The 20,525-nt window shown below is 43.0% G+C and overlaps 1 protein-coding gene and 1 long non-coding RNA gene across 4 annotated transcripts in view; one reads left to right on the forward strand and one right to left on the reverse strand.

The window, feature by feature from the left end:
• The window catches only part of MAP3K6 (mitogen-activated protein kinase kinase kinase 6), a 50,403-nt gene extending 32,961 nt beyond the window's left edge, over positions 1 to 17,442 (reverse strand). The window contains exons 1-4 of one of the 2 annotated variants that reach the window (XM_063312397.1): positions 17,018 to 17,433; positions 10,202 to 10,341; positions 4,829 to 4,852; positions 2,738 to 2,925 (exon numbers count right to left, since the gene is read on the reverse strand). In XM_063312397.1, the coding sequence (XP_063168467.1) occupies positions 2,738 to 2,925; positions 4,829 to 4,852; positions 10,202 to 10,341; positions 17,018 to 17,318 (653 nt within the window). In that variant the 5' untranslated portion in view covers positions 17,319 to 17,433. Of the gene's footprint in view, positions 1 to 2,737; positions 2,926 to 4,828; positions 4,853 to 10,201; positions 10,342 to 17,017 lie in introns of both variants that reach the window. The other variant, XM_063312398.1, reaches the window with a different exon arrangement.
• Positions 17,443 to 17,531: 89 nt separating this feature from the next.
• Positions 17,532 to 20,525, forward strand: LOC134503578 (uncharacterized). 2 transcript variants are annotated; one of them, XR_010068560.1, is made up of 3 exons: positions 17,532 to 17,623; positions 19,067 to 19,264; positions 20,425 to 20,525. It is a non-coding gene; the product is annotated as an uncharacterized LOC134503578 (long non-coding RNA). The 2 variants fall into 2 exon arrangements; XR_010068559.1 differs by lacking the exon at positions 17,532 to 17,623 and adding an exon at positions 18,118 to 18,303.

Raw genomic sequence — 20,525 nt, forward strand, 5'->3', positions numbered from 1 at the left:
GAGCTTGGGGATGTGTGATTTGTTTGTTGCGTGTTTGGGTTTGGTTTTTTTTATCTTGGTTGCTGATCTTGTATGTATTATTTTTATTGTTATATGGTGTTATATAGTGATTCCAACTGCTGTTAAAGCTGCCCAGAGTCATGAATTTGAGATGGGCCACCATATAAACATAAATAAGTTCCTGTAGGTCCCTTCTCCCCATTCTTACAGAACCATATACTCTTATTATTCTGTGGATGATGATGGTGAACAGCCCCAGTTGAGGGTGGCAAAAGGAGATTCCAGTCACTCGTGCCATTTTGTTCTGCAATGTAAGAAGCTGCCGTATGCTTCCACTCAGTGGCCCAACTGACTCTAAGGCGGTACAATGACTGGCTTCCATCAGTGTCAATGATAAAGTGGCAAGATAGCACTCCTGGAATTGTGCTGCAAATCACTAGCATGGACAGATTGTTGTGATTAATCAAGAGCAAATTTAGCTCTTGAGCAGGGCTGTGTAATTTATTTGTTTTATTTATCATATTTTTATCACTGCCCCTCTCCCCCACATGGGGGACCCTGGGCGGTAATGGAATATGGGAAAGCTGTAAAAGTGATGGTGGGAGAATTGTGCTTTCAGACTTGCAAGACTGATGTCCATCAGGTGGACCAGACAGGAAACACAGCCAGATAAGCTAATTCTACTTTATTGTAAGGCTACATTAACAGAATCTTGCAAGTCTGAAAGTACAAATCTCCCGCCATCCCCTAGGCAGCATCTCTTCGCCTGTTTCCCAAGGTCTTTCCCATATTCCATTGCAGGCTGCTCCAGTGCAGCAACAGGATAGCCAGTGTGATGTAGTAGAGGTGTAATTAGGAGATCCAATTCTAGTCCACCCTCAGCCATGGAAGTGCCCTGGGTGATTCTGGAACAATCCCTCTCTCTCAGCCCAGTTTAACTCCCAAGGGTAGCTGTAGAGCAAAACGGGAGAAAGGAGTTGCCTTGAGCTCCTGAAGGAAAGTGGGATAGAAACATAATCAATCAATCAATCAATCAATCAATCTGCTACTTCTTTCAATGGTTAACCTACAGGATTCCTTTGGTTAACCTACTGTGACTGGGTGTGGTGAAGCCACCAATATGGTTACTTGGCCAGAGGAAGAGGCTCTCAATGGGGATATAGAGTATCTCTGCCTACCTCCTCAATTAAACTGGCACCAGCTACTGGGGCACATGGGCAGAGGAGACCGCCCTTCTCATGGACATTCTAGGTAGATGCTGTCGGTAACAGGTAGATGGAGTACAGAGGCGTTTGTCTAAAGTAGCAGGGTTTTTTTTTAATTAAGAAGGCATCCAGGGCAGAGAAACAGACTGACACTGAACTGCACGTATCAATGATGGCTCCATTCCCCGGCTGTTGCTGTGCCAACACTCCATGCTCACTTTTCCACCCACATAAGGCCTGCCATAACCATGTGTGGCCGCACTGCCCTGATTTGCTGTGACATTCTGTTCTCTTCATCAAATTATCAACAGTGCAGGTAGCAAGGCTTGCCGGGGGCACAAGAGCTTTTGGGTCTAGCCAACTCCACATTCTACAGCCCATCAACAAGAGCCCTTGCTGTTCTGAAACCGCAAGTTTGCATGTGCATGCATAGATAGATAGGGATAGATACAGATAGACGATAGTGTGTGTGCATATTATGTATGTATGTATGTATGGCTGAGTTTGCTGAGAGCCCCTAGCTACCATAGGTGTCACAGCATGGATTCTCGAGGGGGGGGCTCACCTCCTATGAGCTCACCCCTTATTTCACATCATATAGTTAACTTTTTAACTCTATTCAAACCTTTTTTTGCTCACTCCCATCTTCTTTGCCATCTACAAATACACATAAGTGTTCTGAAAAGGCAGGTTAAAGGCCTATCTTCTCTGTTCTCTTCCCAGAGTGGGCAATAAGGGGCCTGGGGGCAATTCCCAACTGCTTCCGTCTGCTGACATTCCCAAGGATAGGTATTGAGCTAGATAGTGCCATAGATACTGAAGGTAATAAATAGTCCTTAGGAATCGAAGGCGTATTTCTCAGAGTATGTCTAATCACTCTGAAAGTTTTACAGTGGTCTGCCATGACTGTCGTATTTGCAAAGTCCTGCTTCCTATCCCTGCTTAGTCAACTGAATGGGCTGAGTTCACCCATCAAGCTAATAATATAAACACACGAAATAATTAAATGGATGTTGTCTTATGTGGGAGGGTGCCTTCCCTCCCACATAAGACAACATCCATTTAATTATTATTATAATATATATATGGAAGGAGCAATTGCATTAGTGATTTGTATATGTGCTAATGGAAGGATCTATAGAAATGATGTGATCTTGGTTTGATATAGAGTAAGGGATTGATTATGGAAACTGCTGTATATTCTTATTGTTGAAAGTCGGAAGTCACCTCTGTATGTAATCTTTAAAATTCTTTTTTCTTGTGTTTCACACCTCTTCAGTTTCTTTTGTAGTTTTTTGTTTCTTTGTAGTTTTTATCTTTGTTTCAAACTTAATAAATTCATATATATATATATAAAGGCAAATCATTACACACTTAAAATAGCGCAGCCCCGCCACACAAAATCTGCCTGCCCTTGCCTGGGATATGGTTCCAGTGTTCTTGCCTCTGGAGGACACTGAGTCTGGAAAGATTCCTCTTGCTACTCAAGTCAAGCTCCTGCATTGAAGAAAAAAGGAGGAAGGGGGTATTACCTGGAGCTGACCGAAGTGCCCTCAAGCAGTTTAGCAAGTTTCCCTGTCAGTGGAGTGAAGAAGGCCTCCATGTTGAAGTTGGTCTGGTAAAGCTCACTCAAGCACATCATGGTACCGACATCACAACAGAAGACCTTCTTCTGGTTCGTCACCATATATGGGATGAAGGTATAGCTCCCATTGCTGTCCTAGAAGAGATTCAGGAGACATTGGTACAGAAACCCCATCCACCTCCTATACTTCACTTCTAAAATGACCCTTGCATTACAGTGCCTTTGTTCAATGTTTTCCAGTCATGGCAACTTCCAGGTGTGTGGACTTCAACTCCCAGTATTCTCATCAATGGCCATTCCAGCTGTGGAATTCTGGGATTTGAAGTCCAGAATTTGGGCCTTGGACATTGCCAAGGTTGGGAAACACTGCTCTTAGGGACTGAACATTTTTAAGCTTTCCTGGGAGCTCAAAACTTCATAGAGCAGTCTTTCTCAACCATGGTTGGCTGGGGAATTCTGGGAGTTGAAGTTGACACATCTTAAAGTTGCCAAGGTTGAGAAACACTGGCATAGAGGATGGAACTGGGGATGGGCAAGTCCTCTCTTCATTTTACTTTGGCCAAAACTGTCTTACAAAAGAGCTTAGTAAATTTAGGATTGATTGAAGGCTCAAACCATCCCATCCCTCACTTCCACCCTACACCAGCAGCTCCCAATTTTTCACTTTATGTGGCCCATGACTCCATCATCAGAAGTGTTTGCAGTTTTTTTTTAATTTATCTGAGTGCTGACTGAAGTCCAACTTACACATGGAAGAATTTTAAAGCACTGCTATTTCTAAGATTTTCTTAGGTCCTCCATTAACCAGGTGCCAGCTGGGGAACCTACGTGAAGCAAATTGCACTACAAATAGTAATGCAACATAAATATGAAATGCAAGAGTCCACACAAGGGACAGATTACTTGGGGCACCTAAGTTGGATTGGAAACCACTATATTTCATTCTCCTGGCTCTCTCACATTCTTTAGCTGCCCACACATTTACAGGAAATGGTGCACTTATTTTATCCCCAATTTTTGTTGTCCTGGAATTTTTGGATTGCCAGTCCTATTTGTCCCAGCCTCTAAGCTGGCATTGGGGAGGGGTCAAGATAGCGGCCATGACTATATGATCAGAGCCCCACCTCTTTTTTATGTTCAGGGCTTCAATTATGTAGCCGTCAGCACCAGCTTGACTTCTTTTGACCTCCTGCCAGACAATGGCCAATGATCAGAGGTTGTAGTAACCCTAATCCATCTGAGGAACTCCAGGCTGGAACTCTGGTTCAAAATTATGCCCAGTGGTTTGTTGGTTGGGCTGGGGCAGCAGGAAAAATAAAAACTAGAGTTGTAATTTCTTCTTTATCTATGTAGCTGACAAGGAAAAGATTCCTTACTATCAATAGTGGTCTAACAGAGGAGGAATGAAGGAGAGCAGAGGTCCTGAATTGTTCTTCAGATAGGAATAAGAATATCACTTGCTAGAACACCAGAAAACTAATGGTTTTTCCTCTCTCAGGCAGTGATATTAATGAGACTTTTCAAGCTTTACTATTGTTTTGACAAACTAATGCTGAGGAAGTCAAAGAACCAAGAAAACAATTAAGCAATGGCAGGATTTTTTTTGGACCACATTTTTAATTCATGCCTGTAATGAAAAGTTGAGTTCCAGCTGCTTGACAATCTTTGGTTAACTGTGTTTTAACCAACTGACATGGAATTCAATCAAAATTAAGCACTACAAGTTCAATAGAGTGGATTCCCAGATAACTATGCATAAGACTGAAATCATGCCCAGTCAGTTTAATGTGAGATTTGCATTAAGGGCTAGCTTTGGATGTCTGTATTTTATGATGGAATTTCTAACCAGTATTTGACAAGGAGCTTCTGTGTTTCAAAGCTTTCAAATCAACAGACCATTTTGCCCAGATCAACTTAAATGAAGAAGGCCTACAGAGCTGCCAACTTTACAAATGACAACATTTGAAATAAACAGTTTAATCCCAAGAATAGAAAATGAGCATTATATCATGAATGACAGATAATAAGCTAGACTTACTGAATTCTTCTGAAAGATCACTTCCTAGAAAAGAGAAAACCAGGAAGGCATATTAGAAAGTCGCCCATTGCAAAAAATGCTTGGAGGTAAACATTGTATAGAAGAGACAATTTCAGCAGCTGTAACCTGTTATGCAAAGCACCCTTTACTGAAGTTAATTCCTCTATCCAACAGTTACAAGGGCAGGATGCTCTTCTTCTTTAACAACTGGCTACTCTAGATGTTCACCAAACTAGAGGTATCAATAACACCTGAATAAGAAAAGGGTATCCTGATTGAGAAGGAAGGGATGCAATGACCATCATGTTAGCCTGCCTTGACCAAACCTAGCCATTTTGTTGCATTTAAACCAAAAGACCAAAAGCTTGAAGTAGCTGCATTCTTACAACATGCTGAACCCACCCACCCACCAACCACATTTTAGCCTAGCCCTTTGTGCAACCAGAGTCATGTGGTTAGTTTATGGTTCATCAAGTCACCCAAACCTAGAAAATGAAATGAGGCAGAGTTAAGGGTGGGGAAGTATGCTGTGCAATGCCCTCCAGATGTACTGGACTCCAATTCCAGTCAGCATAGCAATATTCAGAGAGTAACTGAGTTGTAGTCCACCCACATCTGGAAAGTTCAGGTTTCCAATCCTTGGTTTAGAGCAGTGTTTTTCAACCTTGACAACTTTAAGAGGTGTGGACTTCAACTACCAGAATTCCCCAGCCAGGGAATTGAAATCCACACCTCTTAAAGTTCCCAAGGTTGAAAAACACTGGTTTAGAGGAAGTTCAACTTTCATTTCCTGATTTCTTTCCCCAAATGATTTTTCCTGGAAGTGTCTGGTGCCCTTAATCTTAATAGGGAGTCATATAGTCACACCTCAACTTCTCCTTTGTGATGCAGGAGATTTAATCCAGTTTTAAGTCTGCATGTCCTGAAGGATATATTTAGCACTACGTAACACTTAGGAAATAATTAAGAAAAGATCCTTCAAAATGCTTGAGAACACTTCAACACGCCTTTTCCGAATTCTTTCCAAAGTACTGAAAAGCAGTTGTGATTATTATTCACATATGGTACAAAGGGCAGAATTTTTAATCCTGCATAGGTTATCTTGCAAAAATAACCTATTACAGCATGCATGGAGGACAGGTTCTAAAATCTAATGACGTTTTGATCAACGAATATTTTTATTTAAGAGATACAAGACTGTTTGAAATCAAACATTAGCAAAATAATCTGTACCCTAAATGTCAACTTTAAATAGCCATAGCTTGGTGATACAGGGTTCAACTAAGATTACTTATACTGGAAGCAGGCTGATAGAAATCAATAGAAACAGATTTTGTGCTGATTTACTTCAGCTTTATTAATTTAAGTAGGTCTGCCTAAGTGTAGATCTAATCAATTATTAACCACACTCAGCTAAAAATTGGTCTGCAGTAGCTCTAGAGCAGGGATGAACAACCTTTTTGCAAGCTTACCCCTCCCCTGAAGATTTCCACATGTGGGTGAATGGAATGGAATCTATCTGCATGTCTGTTTTCAAGATATAACATTGGGTTGGGGGGTGTAATTCTTTCTAATTAAAAAGGGGTGGATACAAATTTCAACAAAAGTTTATAATATTTTAGCAATTACATGTTCATCATCAGTGCACAACTGCAGTTCAAATTCTGTCTTTCTTTGCTCCATACTGTAAGTCTTTTAGTCCATTTTGGATCTTTCTGAGAACTGTAAATGGGAAAACCACTGACAACAATCTCTCTTGGTTTAATTTTAAATTCCCCTTGATGGTTTTTCAATAGTTCCCAGTTGTCTTTGTCTGCTGTTTCTCTTCTATGACATGCTTCTTGAGTTGAGATCCATAAAGGTGTTTTTGGGCACAACCTGGGTTTATATCTATTCCATATTCTCAATATGGCATGTCTAAAGGTGAAATCTGAACGACATGAAGGGACATTTTATCATGCTTGGTGGACATGTAAAAAAGCTAAAAAAAATTGGATTCAAATACATACTTTGATACAGAGGATTTTAAAGATTAATGTTCAATTGAAGCCAGAACTTTTCCTTTTAGGACCAATGGATAAACAGTTTTCTAACTGAGCCATAGAAGATTATTTCGATATATAATTACTGCAGCAAAATTATTATCTGCACAGAGACGGAAAGATTTGACACTGTACGCTATGGAGGGATGGTTGGTGAACTTGACAGATCTTGCTGAGATGGATAAACTAACTTCTTTGATTAGAGAAAAGACACTATCTACATTCATTGGTGACTGGAAACCTCTTATGGACTTTTTTGTGTAAAAATGAAAAAAATGAACTTGTGATTTATGGCTTTGATGATTAGATAGGATAGATTATAGAAAGAAGAGTATGATGAATTAACTTTAGAGAGAGAGGTTAAAATATAATTGTACTTACAACTGCTGTGAAGAATATCAGAAGCCACTGCTTTGTATTGTTTCCCTTTCTTTCCTTCCTATTTTTCCTTCCACTTTTTTCTTTCTCTTTGCTTTCTTTTTCTCTTTTCTTCTTTACTTTATATTACTTTGCATTAGTTTTTAATTCTCTTCCTTAAAAGTTCTAATAAAAACTATACATGTATATAGTTTTTAAAAAAAGCAGTGGGTACAATAAGAGATGCAGATAACATCACACCAACAAGTCCTCCGATAAGGCAGCTGCAATATTAGAGTTGCACAAAAATGTGACAACCACAGGATATTCTGGTTAGCACAAAAGGCAGCAGCAAGACAGCAGCAGCAGAGACAGCAAGCTATTCCAGCCCCCTACATCACTTCTGGGTTATCCAGTGCCTGTAAAAACATCTGCCACATTACGGTGCGTTGGGACTAGTTCGCTGAAATACTGAAAGCCGCTGCCCGTGGGTGGGGACAACACCAGGCTCCAAGAACCGAGAGTGTGACTCAGTAGAAAGCAGTTTCCTAAGTTCTTAGAATATCTATTTGTGCTCACTCCAGGCAAATGGGCTGAGAAGTCACTTGGAAAACCCCACTCTGGGACAGGAAGCCAGTATTCCCTGCCCTGCCCCGGCCTTGTTATGAAATATGTTGCATGAAGATGGGGGAAAGGTGTGCTAAAAATCACTGGTTGTAAATCCAGATAGGCATTCTTGAAAAAAGGAAGTGAATCCTCTTCCACCCCTCAGGCAGTCTTATATACGTATCCTCACTTAATGACCATAATAGGGACCAGAAAACTGGTTAAGCAGTGCAGTTGTTAAGTGAGTCACCACAGAACCAGACCCGATTTTATGACCATCTTCATGATAGTTGTTAAGCGAATCACAGGATGGTAAGTGAATCCAGCTTCCCCAATGGACATTTTTTCCAGAAACTGTGTCGTGAGTAAGGATGGCGAGCAGGGGGCTCCCATCCAGACTGTCAAGCGCATGCGTAGCACTGATGAATTGTTCAGCCATTCAAAGAGACACAGATTGGGACCGCCTTAACCCTTGGGGGTTATATGTCTGGGTTTTCCCCATGCTTCTTCAGTTTGTTAGGATTCCTGTTAAGTACTAGCAATAAATATTAGAGACCAGTTCCATGTCTCAGTGTGTTTCCTGGTTGTTAGGACAAACTGGCAAAAAAGGTAACAAATCATGGTCACGTCATCCCAGGATGCTGCAACTAGTCGTAAATGCGAGCCAGCTGCCAAGTGCTCAAATTGCGATCATGTGACTGCAGGGATGGTGCAACATTTGGCAACCATCATGTGAGTACAGGTCATAAAGCACTTTTTCTGAGGCTGTCGTAACTTTGGACCATCATTAAACGAATGGTTAAGCGAGGACTACCTGTAGCAGATTGCAGATATCTAGTTCTGCCTTTCCCCTATGATGTGTCAAGACTATAACTTCCTACTTCAAATTTATGTTAGAAATGTGGAAAACACAACATGAATCCTCACCAGAAGCTGTTAGACTGAAAATAATTTTGCAATATTTTGGAATATTTGGAGCCACATAATAAAAAACAAGCCTCACTGATCTCCCTAGATGCAGAGAAGGCCTTTGATAATTTGAAGTGGACTTTCCTGTTCCTTCAAGTTTTGGAAGATATGAATTTTGGAGATAACTTTATAAATTGGGTAAGATCAATTTACACCTCACAGAAAGCACAAATAATTGTCAAGAGATCTAACAAACTCTGTGAGGTACAAAAAAGGAATAAGACAGTGATACCCACTATCTCCTCTCTTGTTTATTTTGGTTCTTGAAATACTGAATATCAATATAAGACAAGATGAGAGGAGTGTGGGACTATAGATTAAAAAAGAAACCTAGTTAAGGGCTTTTGCAGATGACTTGGTATTGGTTCTAGAAGATCTTTTAAAGGGAACTGAAATATTAACAGGCAAATTAAAAGAATTTGATGCATTAGCAGGTTTCAAGCTTAATAAACAAAGATGAAGATGTTAACAAAAAATGTGAAAATAGAAAATCAGACAGAACTTATGAATAAAACGGGTTTTAAGATTGAGCAAAAGGTTAAATATCTGGGTATCACCTTGGCTGGGGAGTTCTGGGAATTGAAGTCCACATATCTTAATGTTGCCAAGGTTGAGAAACACTGCTCTGGAGCTTCATATACTTCAAAAATAGATGCCAGAAGTTTGATACCTGCTTCCCTCTGCTTAGCAACGGTGGGCAGATCTGAACAGCTGACTCAAACCCCTTCCCCCCACCAGCCAGGAGCCTAAGCTTCCCAGTATGGCTGAATCACCAAGAGTGCCTCCTGACAAATTAGGTAACATCATCAGTGCTTGCATGTGCAGTGCTGTCATGTTCACTGTTTCAATGTGCACTGTACATCGTAACCTTTCACATGCCATGGTGCTGACGTGCATTTCTGTTTGGGAGGGAGCTGCTGTGAAACCTTGTGCCAAGCTCTGTATCTATGTTCATTTCAATGGAATGTGTTTGGGTTATGTTCTCTGTTCAAGGACTTTTCCCGCAGACCATCAGAAGCCGTTAGGAGCACCTGGGATTGTGAGCTTGGGAAGATTCTACGGGGGGAGGGATCTCATTTGCACCGAGGGTTTTTTAGTTTGCATTTGGCGCGCTTTTTCCATTCTCAGCTTTCTTTGTGATCCTGCATACTATTCTTTAATAAATCAGATATCTTTATGAACCTGTTCATGAGTCTGATGGTGTTTTAGGATAGGCAACCAGTACAAGTGCATGATCAGTGCAGTGTATGATCAGTGCAAGCGCTGATGATGTTACCCAGTCAGGCAATGCAACGTCTGCAAGCAAATTGCCAAGCTCAGAGAGCACCAAGGACTCCACAGTTCAGCCCTGAGCTACAGATATTCTCTTCTATTGAAATTGCACGGTGACCGTACTCACGCGGAGAGCTTGCATTTCTGGAAGATCGGTGTAACAGCAAAGGAGGATATTGTTGGTCATACTGAAGCTCTCACGTACTCCCAGGTGATAGAAAAGCGAAGGCTGGCACAAGCTGTTACTCATCTCCACAACCACCACATCTGCAGAGATAGGAAAGGCAGACAAGTCATCAACCACAGAGCACCATCCAAGGTGGGCAGCCAAGGGCTGGTTATTGAGGGCATGGCCCATTGGTCTTGAGCAGCAAAAGTGCCACCTCTTGCACAAACAGAGAAGAAAGCATTCTGGCCATCAGGGACATCGTGTCCCACAAAAACATAACAATCCCCTGTATCTTAATGTCATCAAGACCACACCCTACTGCTTGTTCATTGTCCACCACGAACCCCAAGATTTTGTGCAGCTTTGCAGCTAGCACCCAAACCCACCCATCGAAATTATCAGGAGGTGAGAGATCTTTCCTGGAAAGAAGGAGAAGGGAGCTGATTGTCCTAGGGACAATGAGCTAAACAAGAGGCTGAACACTCAAAGCCACAATATGTACTTTGCAGGCAGAATTTTCCAGGATATCCCAGGAGGAATGGAGACAGAATCCAGGCTGAAATCTTGCAAAACTGCTGCTGTTCAGCACAAACAATATTGAGGTAGAGGAACTAACAGCCTTAGGGTGGCTTATACTGATTAATCACTAACTTTGCAATTTTTTTCTTGTTCCTTTTTAAGTGCATGTGCAATTGTTGGCAGGCGTTGTTTTTAACGTTCTTGAAGATTGTTCCTACGCATCTATTAGATAAGCAGATATCTGTGTTTGTGTGTGTATAAATACATGCATATGTGTGGGGAGATGACTGCAATTGTAATCTTTAAGAGGAGGACTTGTAAAACAAAGCCCCCCCCAAAAAATTGTTCCAGCACCCATTTTCTCTTTCTAACAGGAACACTCCTGTTTAATGTTCTGGCCAGGTTGTTATGCCCTTTTCCTATGGCAATCTGACCTACTTTATAAAGGAAAACCCTTTTTGAAAAGTTGTCCAGTTCAATTTAAAGATAAAAGATGCATGAGGAGGAGACTTACAATCAGATGTTGCTCATCAACCTGACCATAATCTTTCCTAGTATTGTAACTAGGGTCTACTTCATTGTGCTTTTAATCACAGCAATTATTTTACCTATAGGGATTACCATGTGTATATTTGATCTACATCTATGACCACTTTTTCCTCTTTTAGAGGGGTGCACAAAGGGTTATCTAATCCTGGGCCATGTTTCTTCTTGAATTCTTCTGAGAGGACAACTGTGGATTTGGATGAAGGCCAAGATGGCAAATCCTGTTTCCTTTTCCTTTCAGAGATCAGGCTTCTAGAGATCAAAGCAGGAGATGGCCAAAATCAATCTGGGCTCACCAACGAAGACCAAAAAATGTTACTTCCAGACGACAACAGGTGAAGCGTGACTGGTTGGAAAGCGGCTGCAAGAAAAGGAAGACTGTCTCTATTCAGGGCAACCTCCAGGCTGGAAGGAGCTCCAGGCGACTGATGCTCTACAGAGCTTCCTCTTTCTTCAATGGCCATGTTAGCACATTTGGCAAGAATGCACTAGCCGTACTCCAAATACATTTCACAAAGCTGCCACGTACACTTCCCACAATGCTCAGAGCAAGGCTGTATCAGGGACATTGCAGGAAATGAACCTGTAGGGAAGTCTAGTGAAGTAATAATGGCTGGTGCACCTGGAAGGCAAACCCTAATTAAAGGAGGAGGTCCAAGGAGGGCGTGTGCGAAGCTGGATGCCAAGTGCTGGTGTTGATTCTCTTGGATGCATTGCATGTGGTGTGGCAGTTTGACAAGTGGTTCTCCAAGTTTTAACTTGCTCAGCTTGCCAGGCAAGAACCGATTAAGAGGATGTTCACTCTCATATCCTTTGTGACTGCCCTGGTAATTACACTGTTTTCTGTCTTGGCCCCAGTGCAGACTTCATTCATTTGCATGGATTCCTCTTCTTCTACACCACGCTCCTCTTGCCTTCTTGAGAAGCTCCATTTCACACTTCCCTGCAAGGCACACTGTAAACAGTGTTTCTCAGCCTTGGCAACTTTAAGACGTGTGGACTTCAACTCCCAGAATTCCTCAGCCAGCAAGAATTCTGGGAGTTGAAGTCCACACGTCTTAAAGTTGCCAAGGTTGAGAAACACTGCAGCATATCAAATCTGATGTGGAGGATCCAGACAACAAATGCACTTTTTCCCAAATCTTTCTTGTGAATGGGTAAATCAAGGTTACCTTTCCCACACTAATGGAATTCAGATCACCAGCATTAGAAAAATAATTGCGAAAAGTTGCTTCAGAGCATATACAGGTAAAGACATAACAAGTGCCAACCACTCTTTAAAGTAGCTGCGTCTTTTATCAGGATTGTGCAATTCCCATCACTGCTGTGCAATCCAAGGAAAAGACAGAGCTGCTTTGGAGATGTGCAAACAGGTGCCACAGGCATTGAAGCACCTTTCTGGATCAGATCCAAAGCATTATGCAGCTCTAACAAGAAATGCAGACAGAAGATTCTGTCTGATGATGGAAGCCACGGGTGCTTTGCATACTTATCACCTCCAGCAATTCTTTCTGTATTGAATGGCAACCTACCAGGGAATCCTTCCACATTGGGAAGGAACTTGTCTTCCATTGTCTACCTTGCACTTAACACTAAGTCACAATATGGGTGGGTTCTGGCTTAGTAAGATCTGTAAACTCACCCATGATGGACTTGAATTATATGCAAATTAGGCCATGATGGGTTTGTTCAATAAACCATAGTTTATCATTCTTGAATTAGTGTCATGTTGTCCATATTCACACGCCGCATTAAGCCACATTATGGTTTTCTTGCATACTGTATGGATTAGCATGTATGAACTAGCCACTGTAGTTTGCAATCCATGGTTTAGAACAGGGGAAGAAAATGTAGTTGAACCAAAATTATGTTTGAACAAATGATAGCTTAATACAATGTGTGAACCTAGTCACTGACTGTTCAAGTAGTACACTGTACCAGAAGTTGGACAAACACATTTTTAACCTAGCACATTGTTGACACCTAGCTTATTTGATTAGTTTGTATCGCAGTGTGTTGGATGAGGATCCAGGAAATTGGGTGTGCTGAATAAACCATGGTTAAGTCTATGTGTTCCCTCAATGCCTGCTGTGCTGCGTCATCATGGTGGTGATGGGATGTTCCTGTGAGAGATGAGCAAAGACTATTGGGAGTACAAGAGTTGGTAAAGGGATCAGGCTAGAAACCAAGAGACTGGGAGTTCTAGTCCTGCCTTAGGCACAAAGCCATCTGGGTGACCTTAGGCCAGTCCCTCTCTCTCAGCCCTAGGAAAGAGGCAATGGCAGACCACTTCTGAAAATTCTTGCCAAGAAAACTGCAGCAACTTGTCCAGGTAGTCACCAGAAGTCAAAAATAGAAAACAAAAAATCCTGACTCGAAGGCACACACACACGAAAAGAATATATACCCCCAGCAGGGTGACCAAAGGTGGAAGGACATCTCAGCTGCCTAGGAAAGCAAGCAGACACCTATATAGGAATCTGGTGGAGGTGGATGATCAATTTAGTGACAGTGGCAAAGGTATCATTTAATACTATGTGGGATAAAGCAACAGTAAACCATTTCTACACTTTTCTATCTATATCAGTACTTCTCAACCTTGGCAGCTTGAAGATGTGTGGACTTCAACTCCCAGAATTTCCCAGCCAGCATGGCTGGTTGGGGAATTCTGGGAGTTGAAGTCCACTCATCTTCAAGTTGCCAAGGCTGAGAAGTACTGATATAGATAGTCAAAACAAAGTGACTGACAATATAGTGCCGAATGATGGCCCCTCAAGTTGTCTGGCACTCAGCATGCCATCAAGGGCTGAGAAGTACTATGGTGTTTATGACATGGCGAGATTAAAGTCTTTGGGATGTCTAGTTGCTGATGTTGCCATGCAGGAAAAGAATACAAAGCTGTGGAGCCAGAAATACAGTTGGAACATGGAATGTGAGAAGCACGAACTTGGGAAAGCTCCACACAGTGAAAGACAAAATGCATCAACTGCACATTGATATCTTAGGCATGAGTGAATTGAAATGGACTGGAATTGAATGCTTTCAGTCCAAAGATTGATTGATTGTTGATTGATCGATTATTTATTTATTTATTTATTTATTTTTCACATTTCTATCACCGCCCATCTCCCCCTAAAAGGTAGTAGTAAATTATACTGTTTACTACTCAGGACACGAAAAACAAAGAAAAAACGGCTTTGCTTTCATAGTCAGGAAGGATATAAAAAAGGATGGTATTTGGATACAATTCAGGCAGTGACTGAATAATATCAATTAAACATTGTGGACAACCCTTTAATATGACGAGTATCCAAGTTTATGCTCCAACCAGTGATGCAGAAGAAAGAGGAGGCTGAGTTTTATGGTCAGTTCAATCTGAAATTGACAGAACAGGCAGCCACTGCTGCTTGTGGTTGGAGCCTGGAATGCCAAAGTTGAAAATATAAAGTAGGAAAATGTAGTTGGACTCTATCAGATTTTTTTTTTTTGAACCTGGCAAGTTTAAGATGCGTGGACTTCAACTCCCAGAATTCTCCAACCAATTCTGAGAGTTGAAATCCACGCATCTTAAACTTGCCAGGTTCAAAAAACACTAGACTAGATGTTCTAGGAAACTAGCAGTTTGAAAACTTGCCAATGTGAGTAGATTAATAGGTACCGCTTCGGAGGGCAGGTGACGGCGTTCCGTTTAGTTATGCTGGCCACATGACCAGGGAAGTGTCTATGGACAAACGCCGGCTCTTCGGCTTTGAAACGGAGATGAGCACCGCCCCCTAGAGTCGGACACGACTGGACTTAATGTCAAGGGAAACCTTTACCTTTACCTTACCATTTATCTAATCAAACAATGACAACAAATCTGGAGAATGACAGTGGACAACAGATTGGGAGAGGTCAGTCTATATATCAATTTTTAAAAAAGGAGATTTAGCAGAGTGTGTACACTACTACACAATATCCTTAAATTCACATACTAGCAAAATGCTTAGGATCATCCAGTGCAGATTAGAACCTTATATCGGAAAGGGAGATAGCAGATGTTCAAACCAGCTTTGGAAAAGCTGGCCTCTAAGCATGCTCCATATATTACTACTTCCTCTGCATCAGCTAAAAACAGAAGGATTCTGAGAGGCACCAGCTAAGTGGAAAAGTACCTGCTTTGCACACTGAAGGTTCCAGGATTAAATCCTGCCATTTCCAATTAAAATTAAAATTAAGGTTACAGATATTGAGAAATAGCTCTTTGCCCCTGACCCCGGAAACCCACAGGGTTAGATGCGATAACAGCATTCAGTGGCTTGTTTTCTACATGATATTCATTCAATTCATTCTATCTTATTGTTAGATTACTGAAATTATGGAATAATTAGTTTAGATTTCATTAACGAAAGTCTGGAATAACATATCCTCCAGTATCAACAACAAAACAATTGCTTTATTTATTTATTTATTCATTCATTCATTCATTCATTCATTCAATTGATTAATTAATTAATTTCCTTGTGATCATATGTTGCACTTTTAGTTATTTCTATTGTCAATTTCATTTTAAATTCTGTTCACTGCCCAGAGTCACTTTGGAGGGCAGCCATATACCTTTAAATGAATGAATGAATGAATGAATGAATGAATGAATATCTAATGGAGCACTTCTTTACATGTTCATGGACTTCACAGAATCAGAGAATCATAGAGTTGGAAGGGACCTTGGAGGTCTTCTAGTCCAATCCCCTGCCCAAGGCAGGAGTCCTCATACCATCTTGGACAAATGGTTGTCCAATCTTTTCTTGAAAACCTCCAGCAATGGAGTTTGTATATTTGTATATTTTGTATATTTTGTATATTTCTATATTTTGTATATTTTCTTGAAAACCTCCAGTGATGGACTTGTATATTAATTTTCCATTAGCTCAAGGTAATTTAATAATAATTTTAAAAAGCTGCAGCAATTGCAATAGAAGGCTGAACAGTTTCTAAAAAAACAAAATTCTTGATGCAACCCGACAGCTTTTTCAGGCATCTGAAATGAACTCTCCTGCCTCTGGTCTACTTGAATGAATTTTCCCCAGACTGCTGCAACTGCAAAGTTTCTGTAAAACTCACTAAGTACACAGGAATATTCACAGAGTAACAGTAAATATTTGTTTTCCTACCTTTACTAAGCTAATTTAATTCCTATATTTGAAAAGAAAGCCCTGATTTTACTGAGCCCTAAAAGAATAGGTTCAAACTTGCAACAGCTCAGAAAATTTCAGGAAACGTTCTGGCTGGGTCTACCCAGTACATTAAGCCTGTGTTTGACCACGTTGTAAACAAAACAATGACGTTGGCACACCTTGCTGGATTCCCACGAAACGCTCAGACAAAACCAAGCCCGCCACATTATGGCTTAGCCTAACCGAGTAAACCCAGCTTTTACCCCGCATTCCTCGCAGCCCAACCAATTCTTGCTGAAGTCAGTAAACTGGCCGGGTGCACACCTCAAGCTTGTACGAAGCCAGCCATTACAATTAGTAACCTGCCGTGTCCACATTGGGAGTCGAACACATAGGATGGGTGCCAGGGTGGGGAAAACCCGGCTTATGGTTTAGGGGGTTGTATGAACCCAGATGGTGGGGCGCGGCCCCTGGCTAAATCGAAGCCCCGCCAGGCACAGCTTAGCGCAGGATCCCAACCGACCGCGCAGGTAGCGCGGCGCAAGGGACTCACCTGCGTTATAGAAACGGTCCAGCGTGTCCGTGTCCCCCAGCATCACGGTGCCAAAGGGCACCGTGGCCAGCACCGTGGCCGGGACCTCCCTGCAGGCTTCCTGCAGGCACAGGAGGGGCAGCGGTTCTTCCGAGTCCTCGGTGAAGACGTAAACCACGCTCAGGTCGCGGGACCTCCCGCCGCCCTCTCGGCTGCCCTGGCTACCCGCCGAGGAGAGCGGCTTGTTGGGGGTTAGCGCCATGGCCAGCGTGTCCTGCCAGAGGCTGCCGGCGCTGCCCATCTTGGAGTCCTCCGCCGCCATCCCGCCGCGACGCCTGGCGCCCCGGGTCCCGAGTGCGCGTCCTCAGCCTCCCGAGGGGCCCATCTCTCGGGCACGGGGCCGGACCCACGCCGGAGCCAGCGGGACTTGCTCGGCTCCCGCTCCTGCACCGGCTCGGGCTCTCTCTCCCTCTCCCTAAACGCTGTTTAGAAACTTCCCCGGGTGCGCTTGGACAACCCACGTGGCTTTCCCGAGCCCCGCCCGGGGAGGGGCGTTAGGACCCAACTCCCCAGCCCGGTGCCGAGAAGCGGGTGAGGCTGCGGCTGCTGCTGTCGGAAGCCTCCCGGGTATTTTCCCCTTCCTGTGCGCCGCCCGGGGCGAAGGGGCGGGCAAGCGGGAAAACGCCCACGAGCCGCTGGCGCAATCTGGGGCGGCCTCACTGGGGCGGCGGCGGCGGCGGCGCGTCTTTCCGCCGCCTTTCCTGTCGGCGCATAGCCACAGGGCGAGCGGCAGCGCCCCGATTGTGCAAGACCGAGGACGGGGAGCCAGCCGCGGCCGGGAGGGGCACGGCCCTGCCTCTTCTCCACCCACGGCCCCGGCTGGCAGCTCCAGCCTGGCATCGCGCGCTCCCTCGGAATTCGCTGAAGTTCCGGGATAGTTGAGCGTCGCTGCCAGAGAAGGGAGGCTGTTCGATCCCTCTTCGCAGGAAGGGGCGAAAAGGACCGAGAAGAAACCTCTGGATGGCGGCTGACTTCTAATTCTTCCAGCCACAATAGTAAACTAACTTTCCTTCCTTCCTTCCGCCCTTCCTTCCTTCCATTTTTCCTCCCGCCATCTCCCTCCCGCCCTTCCCTTTCTGCTTGCCTGCCTCCTGGCTTGCTTGCTGGCTCCCTCCCTCCTAACTTGAACTACAGGACAGATGACATTTTCTTTTTTCTCTCTCGTGGCAGCCGCCTATCCTTCATCTGCTGGGTTTTTGCAGCCACAACTGGCCGCCCTAAGTGAACTCGTGTTGAGGATTCTCGTGGTACATTTGGTTATGAATACATCAAATGCTCCAAGTTCACGCAACAACAACATGTAAGCCATCCAAAACCCCTGGAACCCACCATCCTTAAGGTTAAAACTAACCAAGTGTGAACGGAGCCACTGTGCTTATAAATGATTTGGTTAAGTGAACACAATCTTGCAGTGGCCATTTCTGTCAGTGAGTAAATTATATGCCTACTTCAGAAAGAAAATATTTGAAAGGTCAACATCCATCTGTTTTAATGTTTAATGTTTAATTCTTCACTCTGGGATGAGAATGGGAGTGAAAGTGATGACACAAGGCAGGAATGAGTGCCAGTTCTCCAGATGTTTTGGACTCCATCTCCCATCAGCAGCTGGCATCACCCTTAGATAGGGAAGAGAGGAGCTGTCAGAAGTTGTATCACTGGAGTAGTTCTAGAGTCAAAACTTGGCTCATTTAGCTCAATACACTATTATTTGCACTAGCTGGGTTCACATATTGCACTAAACAAAATCAGACCCACCGCATTATGTCTTAGCACGGCGGATGAACCTTCACCATTGAAAAGCAAAAGATCTGAGACCAGTTTTCTCACTTAAACAAGCACACTGTATAGCCAGCCAAGTGGCATTTGCCCATCAAAAAATGGATTTGCCACCACAGAAGTACTGGTGTTACAGACGTCGAAGTGGGGATTCTTGAATCATTAAGTGTCAAATGAGGATACTTCCAGATTGAGGTTTTCACAAGGCATTGAGCCCCTGCTTTGTCTTCACAGATTTTTTTAAAGCTTTTATGTGGCAAACCAGAATATGGAAGATGCCTGGGGAAAGCATAAAACAGACACATATCCAGACTACGAGATCTGTGGGTCTTCTATATTATTCTGTGAACAAGGTAATGGGATTGTCGTTATGGCCTCATCTGGAAGAATCCCAAATTGCGTGGGACAGCATCTAATCACTGTTCCCTCTAGGTCAGTGTTTCTCAACCTTGGCAAGTTTAAGATGTGTGGACTTCAACTCCCAGAATTCCCCAGCCAGCATGCTCTAGGTTCTTCAGAGAGGAAATAGGCAAAAGATATATATGATCTGAAGGGGAAATAAAAATCCCCATGAGCTTACCGGGGAAGCTAAATGTTAAAATGAACATTACTTCAAGACAGATACATATGCTGACTGATTCCTCTGTTAATATATGTTTAACGTATTTCAGGCAGATTGGTACACCCATGTCAAGCCCTACACAGCTGGGCAAGACCAAAGAAGCAAGATCCACACCAATTCCAGGAAATGCTTCCCTGGGGTAAATCCAGAATCTTGGAAAGTGCAAGCAGAATTCCCCGGCCTTGGTTATAGGGAGTTAATTAAGGTGGAATCCCTGCAGGATTTAAAATGCTTCCTCCCAAGTTTCCTACCACACGGTCTGAGTATGAAACAAGCTGACAGCAGCTTTCCCAGGTGCCCCACAATCTCTCACAGCCGAGTCCAACCAGAGTAAACCCATTTAAAACGAGGCTGGAAAAATGGCAAGTGATGCCCCATTTTCATGAGGTGAAGGGGGCCGAGGCCACAATATGTGGCTTTTGAGTTATAGCACCAACCCTGGGGGACAGCCTCCCACTGGAAGTGGGATTGGGGCCTTCATGAACGGCCTTGCAGAAAGCAGTAAAACATGAGTTTTTCCAGAGGGCCTTCGGAGGGAAATTGTTTCCATTGCATCAACAGTTTTGATTTAGTATTCAGCTTTAGTATTCTGTTGGCCTCGTCCCTGTTGAGCTTCCGGAGGTCCCTCAAGACCTGGTTATGCCAGCAGGACTGGGGACCCCAGGGGACAGGTGAACGAGTGAGGTGGCTCTGTCATTTTTAGCATCCCTTCGCCTTTTATTCTTTGTTTTAGTTGGTTTTTTTTAAAATATCTTTTAATGTATTGATTGATTGTTTTTAGCTCTTTGTACGCTGCCCAGAGTCACTTGTTTGTGCAATGGGCAGCTGTATAAATTAGGAAAGTAAGTAAGTAAGTACATAAATAAATAAATAAATGGTAGTTTTGTTATTGCTTGGGATGGGTGGAGTGGTTTTGGAATTATTACCATGGATGTTTTAATTTTTCATTGTATGTTTTTTGTTTTTGTAGGGAAGGAAGTGGCAGCAAACAGTAAGTTGCGAAGCAAGTTTTAAAGGAAGGACAAACCTCTATTTAAACCTTTATGTAAATTGCAATTGTTATTGTTAGTT

Source organism: Candoia aspera, chromosome 10 (genome assembly GCF_035149785.1).
Source record: "Candoia aspera isolate rCanAsp1 chromosome 10, rCanAsp1.hap2, whole genome shotgun sequence".
Classification (NCBI taxonomy): Eukaryota; Metazoa; Chordata; class Lepidosauria; order Squamata; family Boidae; genus Candoia; species Candoia aspera.